The following is a 13,977-nucleotide window of genomic DNA, read 5'->3' as shown; positions in this document are numbered from 1 at the left end:
AGTCCGTGCTCAAAGTCTATGTCCAGGACGAGCCGAGCTGCACCGCATACACACACCCTGCCCGCCGCAGCCTGAGGGCCACGCCCGCACCAACAGTCCGTGCCCAGTGTTCATTGTCCGGGACGTGTCAAGCTACGGCTAAGGCATAAATCCCCCCCCCTCCCCCCAATAAACCCCCACCCAACCTATCTATAACCCCTAACCCTATATACAAAACAAAACATAACATAACATATAACATCTCTTATACTACACAACTACAAACCAACACTACATATTAATACCCGAAAGCCTAAGGTTCAGTTACCTGCAGCCGTACATACTTTATCTTTGACCAAAAACAAAAACTCTACTAGTGGCACACACAGCCCTCCACAAGGACTGGATATGATAAGCCGGGCACCGACCAAAAAGAGAAAAACTATCCCTATAGTTAATCTGTCCCTACAATGTCCCTACTCCATCCCTAAAACTTACCCTCAGAGAAACTGTCCCTACCTCTCCCTATTTTGTCCCTACAAAGACCCTAACAATAAGAAGACTGTCCCTAACGGAATACAAACCCTCTCCATAGGAGAGAGGCCTTAGTCGTGCCCGACCTCTCATAATCCAGAGAACGCACCTTCACCAGGTCACCCAGGATGTTCCTATTCACCTCATCCGCGGGGAGGATTTTCTCTTCCGTCGAAACTAGACACCGTGCGTTCCAAATGTGAAACCTGACCACTAGGCTGACTAAGAATAAAGTGCACCGGTCCCTGCCACCAAGGTCCCCGAATGCCCCATAGACCCATTCCGCATACGAGAGGCGTGCCAACCTGGGCCAACCAATGGAGGCTCCCACCCCTTTGTACACCTCTGTATTAAAGGGACACTGAAGCAGGAAATGCTCCATGCTTTCCAGTACGTTGCTGCACTCCTGGCGGGGGCAACCCCTATCCACCAGTGGCCTGCTCTTCAAGTTGCCCCTTACATACAGTCTCCCGTGGAAACAGCGCCAAGTCAAGTCCCAAAACTTCAAGGGGATCCTGTCAGAATTCAGTAAACGTAAACCTCCCTCCAGGTCCCGACTTGGGCAGTCCTTGAGCGCCAGGGGCTTCTGGAAATGGGTCAACAGAACCCTCTTATCGAGGAGTTTCCTCGACAGAGTTCTGATCTCCCACATCCCCAGACCCCACCGACGTATCATCTTCAGAACCACGGTAGCGTAAGCCGGAAGATGCCCGTGCGGCGTGCGAAGATCCTTCACTCGCCCTCCAGTCTCCCATTCCTGGAAGAAAGGCCGAAGCCATCCCCAACAGGAGAATACCCACGGAGGAGCCCTCTCTTGCCAGAGGTTGCCTATATTGATCTTAACAAAGGTGTTTACGAGAAACACCACGGGGTTGACCATAGATAACCCCCCTAGTCTCCTCGTGCGATATGTGACATCTCTCCTAATTAGGTTCAACCTGTTCCCCCACAACATTAGGAAGAACAGGTTGTAGACCCGAGTCCAGAGAGGCTCTGGCAAAATGCATACGCTGCCCAGGTAGATGAATAAAGGGAGCAGGTATGTTTTGATCAGGTTAACCCTTTCCCGAAGGGTCAAAGACCAACCCTTCCACTGGGCCACCTTCTGAGTGGCACCATCGAGCCTGACCACCCAATTTTGCATGGGGTAATCTCCCCGGCCAAATTTGATGCCAAGAACTTTAGCCGAGTCCTGGGGCACTGGAAGGGTGTCCGGGAGACTAAATGTAGGATCTCCCCTTCCTAACCAGAGACTTTCGCACTTATCCCAGTTGATGCCGGACCCGGATGCTTCCGAGTAGCGATCAACCTCTGCCATCACGTACTCTGCCTCCCCCCTCGAGGACACAAAGACGGTGACGTCATCAGCGTACGCTGCCACCCTGAGGGAGGCTTCCGGCACCGCCCGATCCATCCCGACCCCCGCCATAGGCCCACCATCAATCATCCTAAGGAAAGGATCAATGGCAAACACGTACAGCAAGGGGCTCAGAGGACAACCCTGACGGACGCCAGACCCAACCTCAAATGGGTGGCCGACCCAACCGTTCACTAGCGGGAAAGTCTCAGCCCCCGCGTACAATGTCTTGAGCCAATTGACAAACCCCACTGGCAGGCCATATCTCAGAAGAACAGACCAGAGGTACTCGTGATTAACCCGATCAAACGCTTTGGCCTGATCCAAGGACAGCAAGTACCCCTCCCAGTGACCAGCCCTACCCTGCTCCACTGCCTCCCGGACACCTAGAACAGCACTAAAGGTGCTACGGCCTGGAACAGAGCAATGCTGGGCGCCCGAGAGGAGCCGGGGTGCAAACTTGACCAGCCGATTAAACAGCACTTTTGCCAGAACCTTCCTGTCCGCATTGAGAAGCGCTATGGGACGCCAGTTCTCAATACGGCTCGAGTCTTTACCCTTTGACAGAAGGATCAAAGCCGACCTCCTCATTGACTTTGGGAGAGTGTCCGAGGAAAGACACTCATTGAAAACCTCAGTCAAGAGGGGACTCAAGAGGTCCTTAAAGGTCTTATAGTACTCAGATGTTAAGCCATCCGGTCCTGGCGATTTTTTGAGCGCAAGCCCATCAATCGCCAGTTTAACTTCCTCTATGTTGATCTCCTCTGTCAAAACATTAAGGGAGATGTCATCCCCTGGCTCAGGAACAGCTTCAGCCAGGAAAGCCGACATCACATCTCGATCTAGATCCCTCTTTCCCAAAAGGTGCGAGTAGAAGGATCTGATGACTTCCAGAATCCCTGATCTGGACCTGTTCAGAGATCCCGTATCGTCGATCAGTCCAGTGACAACTTTACGATTCACTGACATCTTGCAGTTTCTGTAAGGGTCGGGCGAGTGGTACTTCCCGAAGTCCCTCTCAAAAACCAAAGATGCGTGCCTATTATACTGGCACCCTTTGAGCAAAGACTTCACTCTGGAGATCTCCTCGCGGCTACCTCCAGTCGAGACGAGATGCTCGAGTTTCCTCCTCAGGCCCTGATAAAGACGGTACTTACTCAGGCTCCTGAGGCTAGAGAGCTGGCGGAAGAATCTCGCCGCCCTGATCTTGAACATCTCCCACCACTCTGACTTACTGCTACAAAGATCCAGTAATGGTACCTGGCTCTGCAGAAAATCCTCAAAGGACTGTCTTATCTCTGCTTCCTCCAGGAGTGATGAATTCAGCCTCCATAAGCCTCTACCCATCCGGGGGGTCTCTGCAACATTCAGGGAAAACAAAATCAGACAGTGGTCGGAGAATTCCACCTCAACAACAGAAACTGGTGAAGAGATGGCTTCCTCCTTCAAATAAAACCTGTCTATTCTAGACCTGCACTCGCCTCTATAATAGGTGAAACCCGCGTGGCCTGGGGTGTGCCGGATGTGGACATCCACCAGGCGAGCTTCGCTAGCTATGCTATTAAGCGCGACGCTATCATAAGTCAGCTTGCCTAGGGAGCCTCCCCTGTCACGGGTCCTCGTGACTGCGTTAAAGTCACCCCCAAAGATCACCTGCCGACTGGAAAAAAGGTACGGCTTGATCCTCATAAAGAGATCCTTGCGGTCCCGCTTGGTTTGGGGACCGTAGATGTTGATTAGCCGAAGCTCTTGTCCCTTCATGAGAACATCCAGGATCAGGCACCTCCCTATTTCTAACTCAATAACCCGTCGGCATTCAACCGCTGCGGTAAAAAGTACCGCCACTCCGCTATATGGCTCGGCCGCAAGAGACCAGTAAGATGGACCAGACCTCCATTCCTTCCTTGCCTTATGCACAGCTGCCAAATTTGGCAGCCTGGTCTCTTGTAAAAACAAAATGTCGGCTTCAACGCGGCCGAGAAAATCAAAGGCCGCAAATCTAGCCATATCAGACTTAATGCTGGCAACATTAATGGATGCCAGCGTCAACGGAGCGGGTGCCGCCATCATTGGTGAACGAGTTAGATGGCTTTCTTCTTCCCACCCCCCTTCTCATCAGGGTCTGAGGATGACCCCTTGCCACGTTTCTTGGACACTGAAAGGTCCATGGCAAGGGGCTCCTCAACCTCGTCCTCCTTGCCACTGGGCTCTGGGCCAGCCCTCCCCCTGGAGGTCACCAAACCCCCACAAGAGGAAGGCTCAGCACCCCCTGTAGACCCCACGCTTGTCCTAGGCACCTCTCCCTCCGAGGACGAGAGAGCTTGGTACCTGTTGGAGAGCCCAACAAGAGGAGAGTTTGGATTGCCTTCCTGCACCTGGCCCGTTACAGGGGAAGATTTCCCTTCCCTTTTTTTCATTTTCTTGGAGCCCTGCTTACGCTTTTTCTTTTGCCACTCATCCTTGCCCTCACCCACACTTTCATAGTGGGAAGAATCTGAATAAGTGGCAGCCTCCTCCCTTTGGATCCTCCTGACCTCCTCATCCAGCTCCCTATCCCCTGGAGCCTCAGCCACATGATTTGCGTCCGGAGCAGGGGCCAGCATTGACCCACCTGCCACCTGGGTTTCCACCAGCTCCCTGCCCCTTCCGCGCTTCTCTTGGCGCCTTAGCTTGGCTGCCCCAGCATGTTTGTTCTTCCTTGGCTCCTGGGCCCCATCGCCTCTGCTGGTCCCCTCCCCTGCAGAAGCAACCTCACGGCTCTCCTCCACTGGGGCCCTGACCGCATTGGCGAAAGAGCGCGGACAGCGACTGAATGGGTGACCGAGGTCACCACACAGGTGACACCTAATCTCTGTACAAGATGCCGCAAGATGACCTACCTCGCCACACAGAGCGCACTTGATGACATTACAGGCTGCACTCAAATGTGTGGGGTCGCCGCACTTGTGACAGAGCTTCGGCTGCCCCTGGTAGAAGGCCAAGATACGATCCCTGCCAAGGAAGGCCGCGGATGGTATGTGGGCCACCGAATTCCCTGAACGCTTAAGTTTTACCATAAACGTCCAGGCTCCGGACCAGATGCCGTGTTCGTCCCGGTTCTTATTGGGCATATCCACCACCTCTCCATACCGACTTATCCAAGTCATGATGTCGTAACAAGAGAGGGACTCGTTACGAGTCAAAACGGTCACTCTCTTGACTCCAGTCTGGCGGGTTACCACTTGTGCAGCGAAACCGCGCCAGCCGGGCTCGTCCTTCATCAGCTCATAATTCCCCCAGAAGAGCTCCAGGCCCTCCGGGCGAGCAAAGCTGATGTCGAACTCAGACGTGCCATAAGGATGGATCAGGGCATAGATGTCATTTGCCCTGAAACCCATCTTCAGCAGAAGCTCCACCACCTTACTCCTGGATGGGCACGCGTCATTGCCTCTCCACTGAAGACGAGCCACATTCCTACGGCCAATGTCCTGCCCGGTTGTCGGCAGGGACCAGACGGTCCCCCCCCTTTGTTCTCGGAAGGCACCAAGACCATGTCTCTCCACCCAGAGAGACAAATCCACAACTCTGCCCCCTACATTCATTGAGCTCTCCCCCCTCCTCAAGGCCTCCAGGAGGCGCTGTTGCAAAACGCCGTCCCCAGAGCCCAAAGACGAGGAGGACGCATCCCCCCTCCCTCCAGCGGCGACACTGGCATAACTTCTACCAGATGTTGTCGCCGCTGGAGGGGCGACTGGATCCTGACCCACCCCCTGACTACTACCCGAAGCCCCACCCTCCTGTACAGCCGATGTCATACCTCCCGGGGGATTGGGGGCATCCTGAGCTCCCAAAGCCTCTGCGGGAGCGGAAGCGGGAGCAGGGGCAGCGGTAGCACTAACGGTTGTCCCATTCACATCATTCATACATTTTCCTTTTGTTGGACCAGGACCTGCTTCACCTTTTTTCTTAATGTTACACTTTCCAGCTGGATGAGGCTGGAGACCAGCACTGAAAGAGTTAGCCTTAAGTCCAACATTATGCTCTGTAGGAGCTGTTCCTGCAGCTCTAGCTCCGTCCATTTTCCCGGCCATTCTGGGACTTGCCGTTCTTTTTACCTGCTTATTTGTTATGACGTTACCATCATGATGGGTGGGAGGATCGGCAGACTTGGCCACCACCCACTGCGCCCCCTCTACACCTGACAGGCGTTTTAGGGACACAGGAGGGACAGCCAAGCCGCCACTGGTGGAACCTGATGCCGGACTGCCCCCCCCTCCCACTGGAGGGCAACCATCAGCACCTCCGGATTGGCCGCGACCCCTCATTCCATCTTTCCCACGGACCTTCTCTGCCTCCTTATTGCCTCCATTCCCACTACTGGCACAAGCAGAAATGGAGTTTTGGGCCGCATTAACCCTCTCTTCCCCAGTCCCCTGCACCGGACCCACTGCAGAGCCCGGGACTAGGGGTATACCAGGGCTAGCACCCCGATCTGACTTTGCAGCCGGACCGGAGTGCTTGGTGACGTACACAAACCTCTCCTGCACGGTGGTCTTCATCTTTTTTTTCTGTTTCTTTTTGCTTGCCGATGTTTCAGGCATGTCGTCACCAAAGTACATATTGTGCATTCTTTCTGGGGACTCCTGCAGCATGATTTGCTGCATGATGAGGGCCCCCTCACCGCTGCTGCTGTCGTTGTCCGCGTCCTCAGCACTGGACTCCTCCGATGTGGGGGGCAGGCTAACCTGCTCAGCAGGAATGCTGCTCCCTGCAGTTCCCCCCTGCTGTAGGGACGGCTGCTCCCCAGAGCATATCGCCATCCCCTCCTGTGGATCCTCCGACTCGTCTGAGCTGCTGTCGCTGCTCACGTGCGCCATTCCAGCAAATCGCTCATCATTTAGGAGCTTCTCTTTAAATGGGCCGCTGGCTTGGAGTATTCTATATCTCTCCTCCTTGTAGAAGTCCACAGCCTCCTTGCAGGCTTTAACTTTTTCTGCTGCAGCGATCTTTTTTCTTCCCTGTGGGGCTTTGTCTAGATCGCTCAGGGCAGTCTGCAGTTCCCTGCGATACTTCTGCAGCTGCCTACCAACCTCTTTATATTCCTTTATGTTGGCAGCTATCCGAGATGCCATAGCAGTAACAGATTCACCTTTGCTGCGCTCTCCCCAGCTGACACTTGTAGGTGCCTTTGCAGCACTCACCTTGGCTTTAGTTTGGCTTCGGGTTTTCCTATAATCCACATCCTCCCGGGGAGTCTGGGTGATGCTGCGTGGACCCCGACTGGATCCTCTCCCCTCCTGGGGTTCATTCCTCCCCCCTCTCGACCGAAGCCGGAGGGGGGAAGCACGGCACTCCATGGCAAATGTAGCCCAGAAACGTGCACTTGTTCCTGGGCTCTCAGCAAGGTCTCCACCCTAGAAGCAGACCACACCCTGGAACCAGCAGAGCTCTCAGACACACAACCTTCCTCCAGAGATGCACTCACTATTCTGCTAGTGGAGTCACTGTGTACATACATTACTTATCCTGTACTGATCCTGAGTTACATCCTGTATTATACTCCAGAGCAACACTCACTATTCAGCTGGTGGAGTCACTGTGTACATACATTACTTATCCTGTACTGATCCTGAGTTACATCCTGTATTATACTCCAGAGCTGCACTCACTATTCTGCTGGTGAGGTCACTGTGTACATACATTACTTATCCTGTACTGATCCTGAGTTACATCCTGTATTATACTCCAGAGCAACACTCACTATTCAGCTGGTGGAGTCACTGTGTACATACATTACTTATCCTGTACTGATCCTGAGTTCCATCCTGTATTATACTCCAGAGCTGCACTCCCTATTCTGCTGGTGGAGTCACTGTGTACATACATTCCTTATCCTGTACTGCTCCTGAGTTACATCCTGTATTATACTCCAGAGCTGCACTCACTATTCTGCTGGTGGAGTCACTGTGTACATACATTACTTATTCTGTACTGATCCTGAGTTACATCCTGTATTATACCCCAGAGCTGTACTCACTATTCTGCTGGTGGAGTCACTGTGTACATAGAGTACTTATCCTGTACTGATCCTGAGTTACATCCTGTATTATACCCCAGAGCTGCACTCACTATTCTGCTGGTGAAGTAACCATGTACATACATTACTTATCCTGTACTGCTCCTGAGTTACATCCTGTATTATACTCCAGAGCTGTACTCACTATTCTGCTGGTGGACGCACTGTGTACATACATTCCTTATCCTGTACTGATCCTGAGTTACATCCTGTATTATACTCCAGAGCTGCACTTACTATTCTGCTGGTGGAGTCACTGTGTACATACATTACTTATCCTGTACTGATCCTGAGTTACATCCTGTATTATACTGCAGAGCTGCACTCACTATTCTGCTGGTGGAGTCATTGTGTACATACATTACTTATCCTGTATTGATCCTGAGTTACATCCTGTATTATACTCCAGAGCTGCACTTACTATTCTGCTGGTGGAGTCACTGTGTACATACATTACTTATCCTGTACTGATCCTGAGTTACATCCTGTATTATACTCCAGAGCTGCACTCACTATTCTGCTGGTGGAGTCACTGTGTACATACATTACTTATCCTGTACTGATCCTGAGTTACATCCTGTATTATACTCCAGAGCTGCACTCACTATTCTGCTGGTGGAGTCACTGTGTACATACATTACTTATCCTGTACTGATCCTGAGTTACATCCTGTATTATACTCCAGAGCTGCACTCACTATTCTGCTGGTGGAGTCACTGTGTACATACATTACTTATCCTGTACTGATCCTGAGTTACATCCTGTATTATACTCCAGAGCTGTACTCACTATTCTGCTGCTGGACTCACTGTGTACATACATTACTTATCCTGTACTGATCCGGAGTTACATCCTACATTATACTCCAGAGCTGTACTCACTATTCTGCTGGTGGAGTCACTGTGTACATACATTACTTATCCTGTACTGATCCTGTGTTACATGCTGTATTATACTCCAGAGCTGCACTCACTATTCTGCTGGTGGAGTCACTGTGTACATACATTACTTATCCTGTACTGATCCTAAGTTACATGCTGTATTATACTCCAGAGCTGCACTCACTCTTCTGCTGGTGGAGTCACTGTGTACATACGTTACTTATCCTGTACTGCTCCTGAGTTACATCCTGTATTACCCTCCAGAGCTGCACTCACTATTCTGCTAGTGGAGTCACTGTGTACATACATTACTTATCCTGTACTGCTCCTGAGTTACATCCTGTATTACCCTCCAGAGCTGCACTCACTATTCTGCTGGTGGAGTCACTGTATACATACATTACTTATCCTGTACTGATCCGGAGTTACATCCTGTATTATACTCCAGAGCTGTACTCACTATTCTGCTAGTGGAGTCACTGTGTACATACATTACTTATCCTGTACTGATCCGGAGTTACATCCTGTATTATACTCCAGAGCTACCCTCACTATTGTGCTGCTGGAGTCACTGTGTACAGACATGAGGTTCTCCCCCAGTGATATATCTCACCATGGGTCTCCAGCTCTCGCACCAGCGCATGCGTGTCGAACGTCAGCCTCCGCTGCTCGGCCGGGGTGATCTCCACCTGCCGGACATCATAACTCGCCCGGACCGGTGCCGACGCCGCAAACCCTTCAAAGGAGACAGAGAAAACATTATGAATGGCTGTGACTACTTCTCACTTCATGGCCAGCAGGAGGCGCATCTCACACTGCAGTACAGAGTATTTCAGGAGGGGGTGGGCGGAGACTCTTCCCTCATAGGAGGTCACAGACAACAGGAGACGGGTCACCGCAGCATCGGGGGTCCCACCAGTCAGACCCCTCCCCTTTATCCCCCTAGTCAGACCCCCCACCAGCAGCAATGCTAAACCTCAAATGCCAAAGCCCCTTTAAGGTAGCCATATATATTGCTTGGGGGGCAGCACTGCTACATAGGACTGTGCGAATGACAAGGTTTAAATAAAGCTAGTTTAAAAGCATCTCTGGAAGCTTCCTCCGCGCCGCTCACCTCGCCGGCAGCTCCTCTGTGCTGCTGTAAGCAGCTGAGCCGTCCAGCTATAAGCAGCCGCTCTCATCCTCTCTCAGCTTCTCCGGCTCCCGCGAGTCTTCCCGATGCGTCACTTCCGGGCCGCCGCTGAGCATTGTGGGGCTTGTAGTCTTCTGCTTGGTGAGGAGCAGCCTCACGGCCTGGAGTGCTGGAAGCAGAGTGATCGTCGGTAGAAGTGATAAACGGGAGGCTGTAAACCCGCCTATTACCTGTGCCTGTAAATACTTTCCAGGGGAGTAACAATGGATACTGCTGAAGGTTGGGGAAATCTGAGCACAGTGACTACCACAGAGCCCCCCATAACAGTGACTACCACAGATCCCCCCCATAAAAGTGATTACCCTACAGCCCCCATAACCATGACTACCACAGAGCTCCCATAACCATGACTACCACAGAGCCCCCATAACAACGACTACCACAGAGCCCCCATAACAATGACTACCACAGAGCCCCCCATAACAGTGACTACCACAGAGCCCCCCATAACAGTGACTACCACAGAGCTCCCATAACCATGACTACCACAGAGCCCCCCCATAACAATGACTACCACAGAGCCCCCCATAACAATGACTACCACAGAGCCCCCATAACCATGACTATCACAGAGCCCCCATAACAATGACTACCACAGAGCCCCCATAACAATGACTATCACAGAGCCCCCATAACCATGACTACCACAGAGCCCCCATAACCATGACTACCACAGAGCCCCCCATAACAATGACTACCACAGAGCCCCCATAACAATGACTACCACAGAGCCCCCATAACCATGACTACCACAGAGCCCCCCATAACAATGACTACCACAGAGCCCCCATAACCATGACTACCACAGAGCCCCCCATAACAATGACTACCACAGAGCCCCCATAACAATGACTACCACAGAGCCCCCATAACCATGACTACCACAGAGCCCCCCATAACAATGACTACCACAGAGCCCCCATAACCATGACTACCACAGAGCCCCCCATAACCATGACTACCACAGAGCCCCCCATAACAATCAATACCACAGAGCCTTCATAACAATGACTACAACAGAGCCCCCCATAACAATGACTACCACAGAGCCCTCCATAACAATGATTACCGCAGAGCTCCCCATAACAGTGACTACCACAGAGCCCCCCATAACAATGACTACCACAGATCCCCCCCATAAAAGTGATTACCCTACAGCCCCCATAACCATGACTACCACAGAGCCCCCCATAACAATGACTACCACAGAGCCCCCATAACCATGACTACCACAGAGCCCCCCATAACAATGACTACCACAGAGCACCCAATAACCATGACTACCACAGAGCCCCCATAACAATGACTACCACAGAGCCCCCATAACCATGACTACCACAGAGCACCCCATAACCATGACTACCACAGAGCCCCCCATAACAATGACTACCACAGAGCCCCCATAACAATGACTACCACAGAGCCTTCATAACAATGACTACTGCAGAGCCCCCCATAACAATGACTACCATAGAGCCCCCCCATAACAATGATTACCGCAGAGCTCCCCATAACAGTGACTACCACAGAGCCCTCCATAACAATGATTACCGCAGAGCTCCCCATAACAGTGACTACCACAGAGCCCCCCATAACAATGACTACCACAGATCCCCCCCATAAAAGTGATTACCCTACAGCCCCCATAACCATGACTACCACAGAGCCCCCCATAACAATGACTACCACAGAGCCCCCATAACCATGACTACCACAGAGCCCCCCATAACAATGACTACCACAGAGCACCCCATAACCATGACTACCACAGAGCCCCCATAACAATGACTACCACAGAGCACCCCATAACCATGACTACCACAGAGCCCCCATAACCATGACTATCACAGAGCCCCCCATAACAATGACTACCACAGAGCCCCCCATAACAATGACTACCACAGAGCCCCCATAACAATGACTACCACAGAGCCCCCATAACCATGACTACCACAGAGCCCCCCATAACAATGACTACCACAGAGCACCCCATAACCATGACTACCACAGAGCCCCCCATAACAATGACTACCACAGAGCCCCCATAACAATGACTACCACAGAGCCCCCCCATAACAGTGACTACCGCAGAGCCCCCATAACAGTGACTACCACAGAGCCCCCATAACAATGACTACCACAGAGCCCTGCATAACCATGACTACCACAGAGCCCCCCATAACCATGACTACCACAGACCCCCATAACCATGACTACCACAGAGCACCCCATAACAATGACTACCACAGAGCCCCCATAACAATGACTACCACAGAGCCCTGCATAACCATGACTACCACAGAGCCCCCCATAACAATGACTACCACAGAGCCCCCCCATTACAATGACCACCACAGAGCCCCCATAACAATGACTACCACAGAGCCCCCCATAACAATGACTACCACAGAGCCCCCCATAACAATGACTACCACAGAGCCCCCATAACCATGACTACCACGGAGCCCCCATAACAATGGCTACCATGGAGCCCCCCATAACAATGAGTACCACAGAGCTCCCCATAACAATGACTACCACAGAGCCCCCATAACAATGACTACCACAGAGCCCTGCATAACAATGACTACCACAGAGCCCCCCATAACAATGACTACCACAGAGCCCCCCATAACAATGACTACCACAGAGCCCCCCCATTACAATGACTACCACAGAGCCCCCATAACAATGACTACCACAGAGCCCCCCATAACAATGACTACCACAGAGCCCCCCATAACAATGACTACCACAGAGCCCCCATAACCATGACTACCACGGAGCCCCCATAACAATGGCTACCATGGAGCCCCCCATAACAATGACTACCACAGAGCCCCCCATAACAATGACTACCACAGAGCCCCCCATAACAATGACTACCACAGAGCCCCCATAACCATGACTACCACAGAGCCTTCATAACAATGACTACTGCAGAGCCCCCCATAACAATGACTACCATAGAGCCCCCCCATAACAATGATTACCGCAGAGCTCCCCATAACAGTGACTACCACAGAGCCCTCCATAACAATGATTACCGCAGAGCTCCCCATAACAGTGACTACCACAGAGCCCCCCATAACAATGACTACCACAGATCCCCCCCATAAAAGTGATTACCCTACAGCCCCCATAACCATGACTACCACAGAGCCCCCCATAACAATGACTACCACAGAGCCCCCATAACCATGACTACCACAGAGCCCCCCATAACAATGACTACCACAGAGCACCCCATAACCATGACTACCACAGAGCCCCCATAACAATGACTACCACAGAGCACCCCATAACCATGACTACCACAGAGCCCCCATAACCATGACTATCACAGAGCCCCCATAACAATGACTACCACAGAGCCCCCCATAACAATGACTACCACAGAGCCCCCCATAACAATGACTACCACAGAGCCCCCATAACCATGACTACCACAGAGCCCCCCATAACAATGACTACCACAGAGCACCCCATAACCATGACTACCACAGAGCCCCCCATAACAATGACTACCACAGAGCCCCCATAACAATGACTACCACAGAGCCCCCCCATAACAGTCACTACTGCAGAGCCCCCATAACAGTGACTACCACAGAGCCCCCATAACAATGACTACCACAGAGCCCTGCATAACCATGACTACCACAGAGCCCCCCATAACCATGACTACCACAGACCCCCATAACCATGACTACCACAGAGCACCCCATAACAATGACTACCACAGAGCCCCCATAACAATGACTACCACAGAGCCCTGCATAACCATGACTACCACAGAGCCCCCCATAACAATGACTACCACAGAGCCCCCCCATTACAATGACTACCACAGAGCCCCCATAACAATGACTACCACAGAGCCCCCCATAACAATGACTACCACAGAGCCCCCCATAACAATGACTACCACAGAGCCCCCATAACCATGACTACCACGGAGCCCCCATAACAATGGCTA

At 52.0% G+C, this 13,977-nt stretch overlaps 1 protein-coding gene across 1 annotated transcript in view; it reads right to left on the bottom strand.

Moving 5' to 3' along the window:
* The window catches only part of CCDC90B (coiled-coil domain containing 90B), a 39,625-nt gene extending 29,592 nt beyond the window's left edge, over nucleotides 1-10,033 (bottom strand). The window contains exons 1-2 of the mRNA XM_066588146.1: nucleotides 9,921-10,033; nucleotides 9,420-9,542 (exon numbers count right to left, since the gene is read on the bottom strand). Coding sequence (XP_066444243.1) covers nucleotides 9,420-9,542; nucleotides 9,921-9,987 — 190 coding nt within the window. The 5' untranslated portion in view covers nucleotides 9,988-10,033. The remainder of the gene's footprint in view (nucleotides 1-9,419; nucleotides 9,543-9,920) is intronic.
* Between the last annotated feature and the right edge of the window lie 3,944 nt (nucleotides 10,034-13,977).

Source organism: Eleutherodactylus coqui, chromosome 1 (genome assembly GCF_035609145.1).
Source record: "Eleutherodactylus coqui strain aEleCoq1 chromosome 1, aEleCoq1.hap1, whole genome shotgun sequence".
Taxonomy (NCBI): domain Eukaryota; kingdom Metazoa; phylum Chordata; class Amphibia; order Anura; family Eleutherodactylidae; genus Eleutherodactylus; species Eleutherodactylus coqui.
Note: the sequence above shows the minus strand (reverse complement) of the source record. Positions and strands in the feature narration are given on the sequence as shown.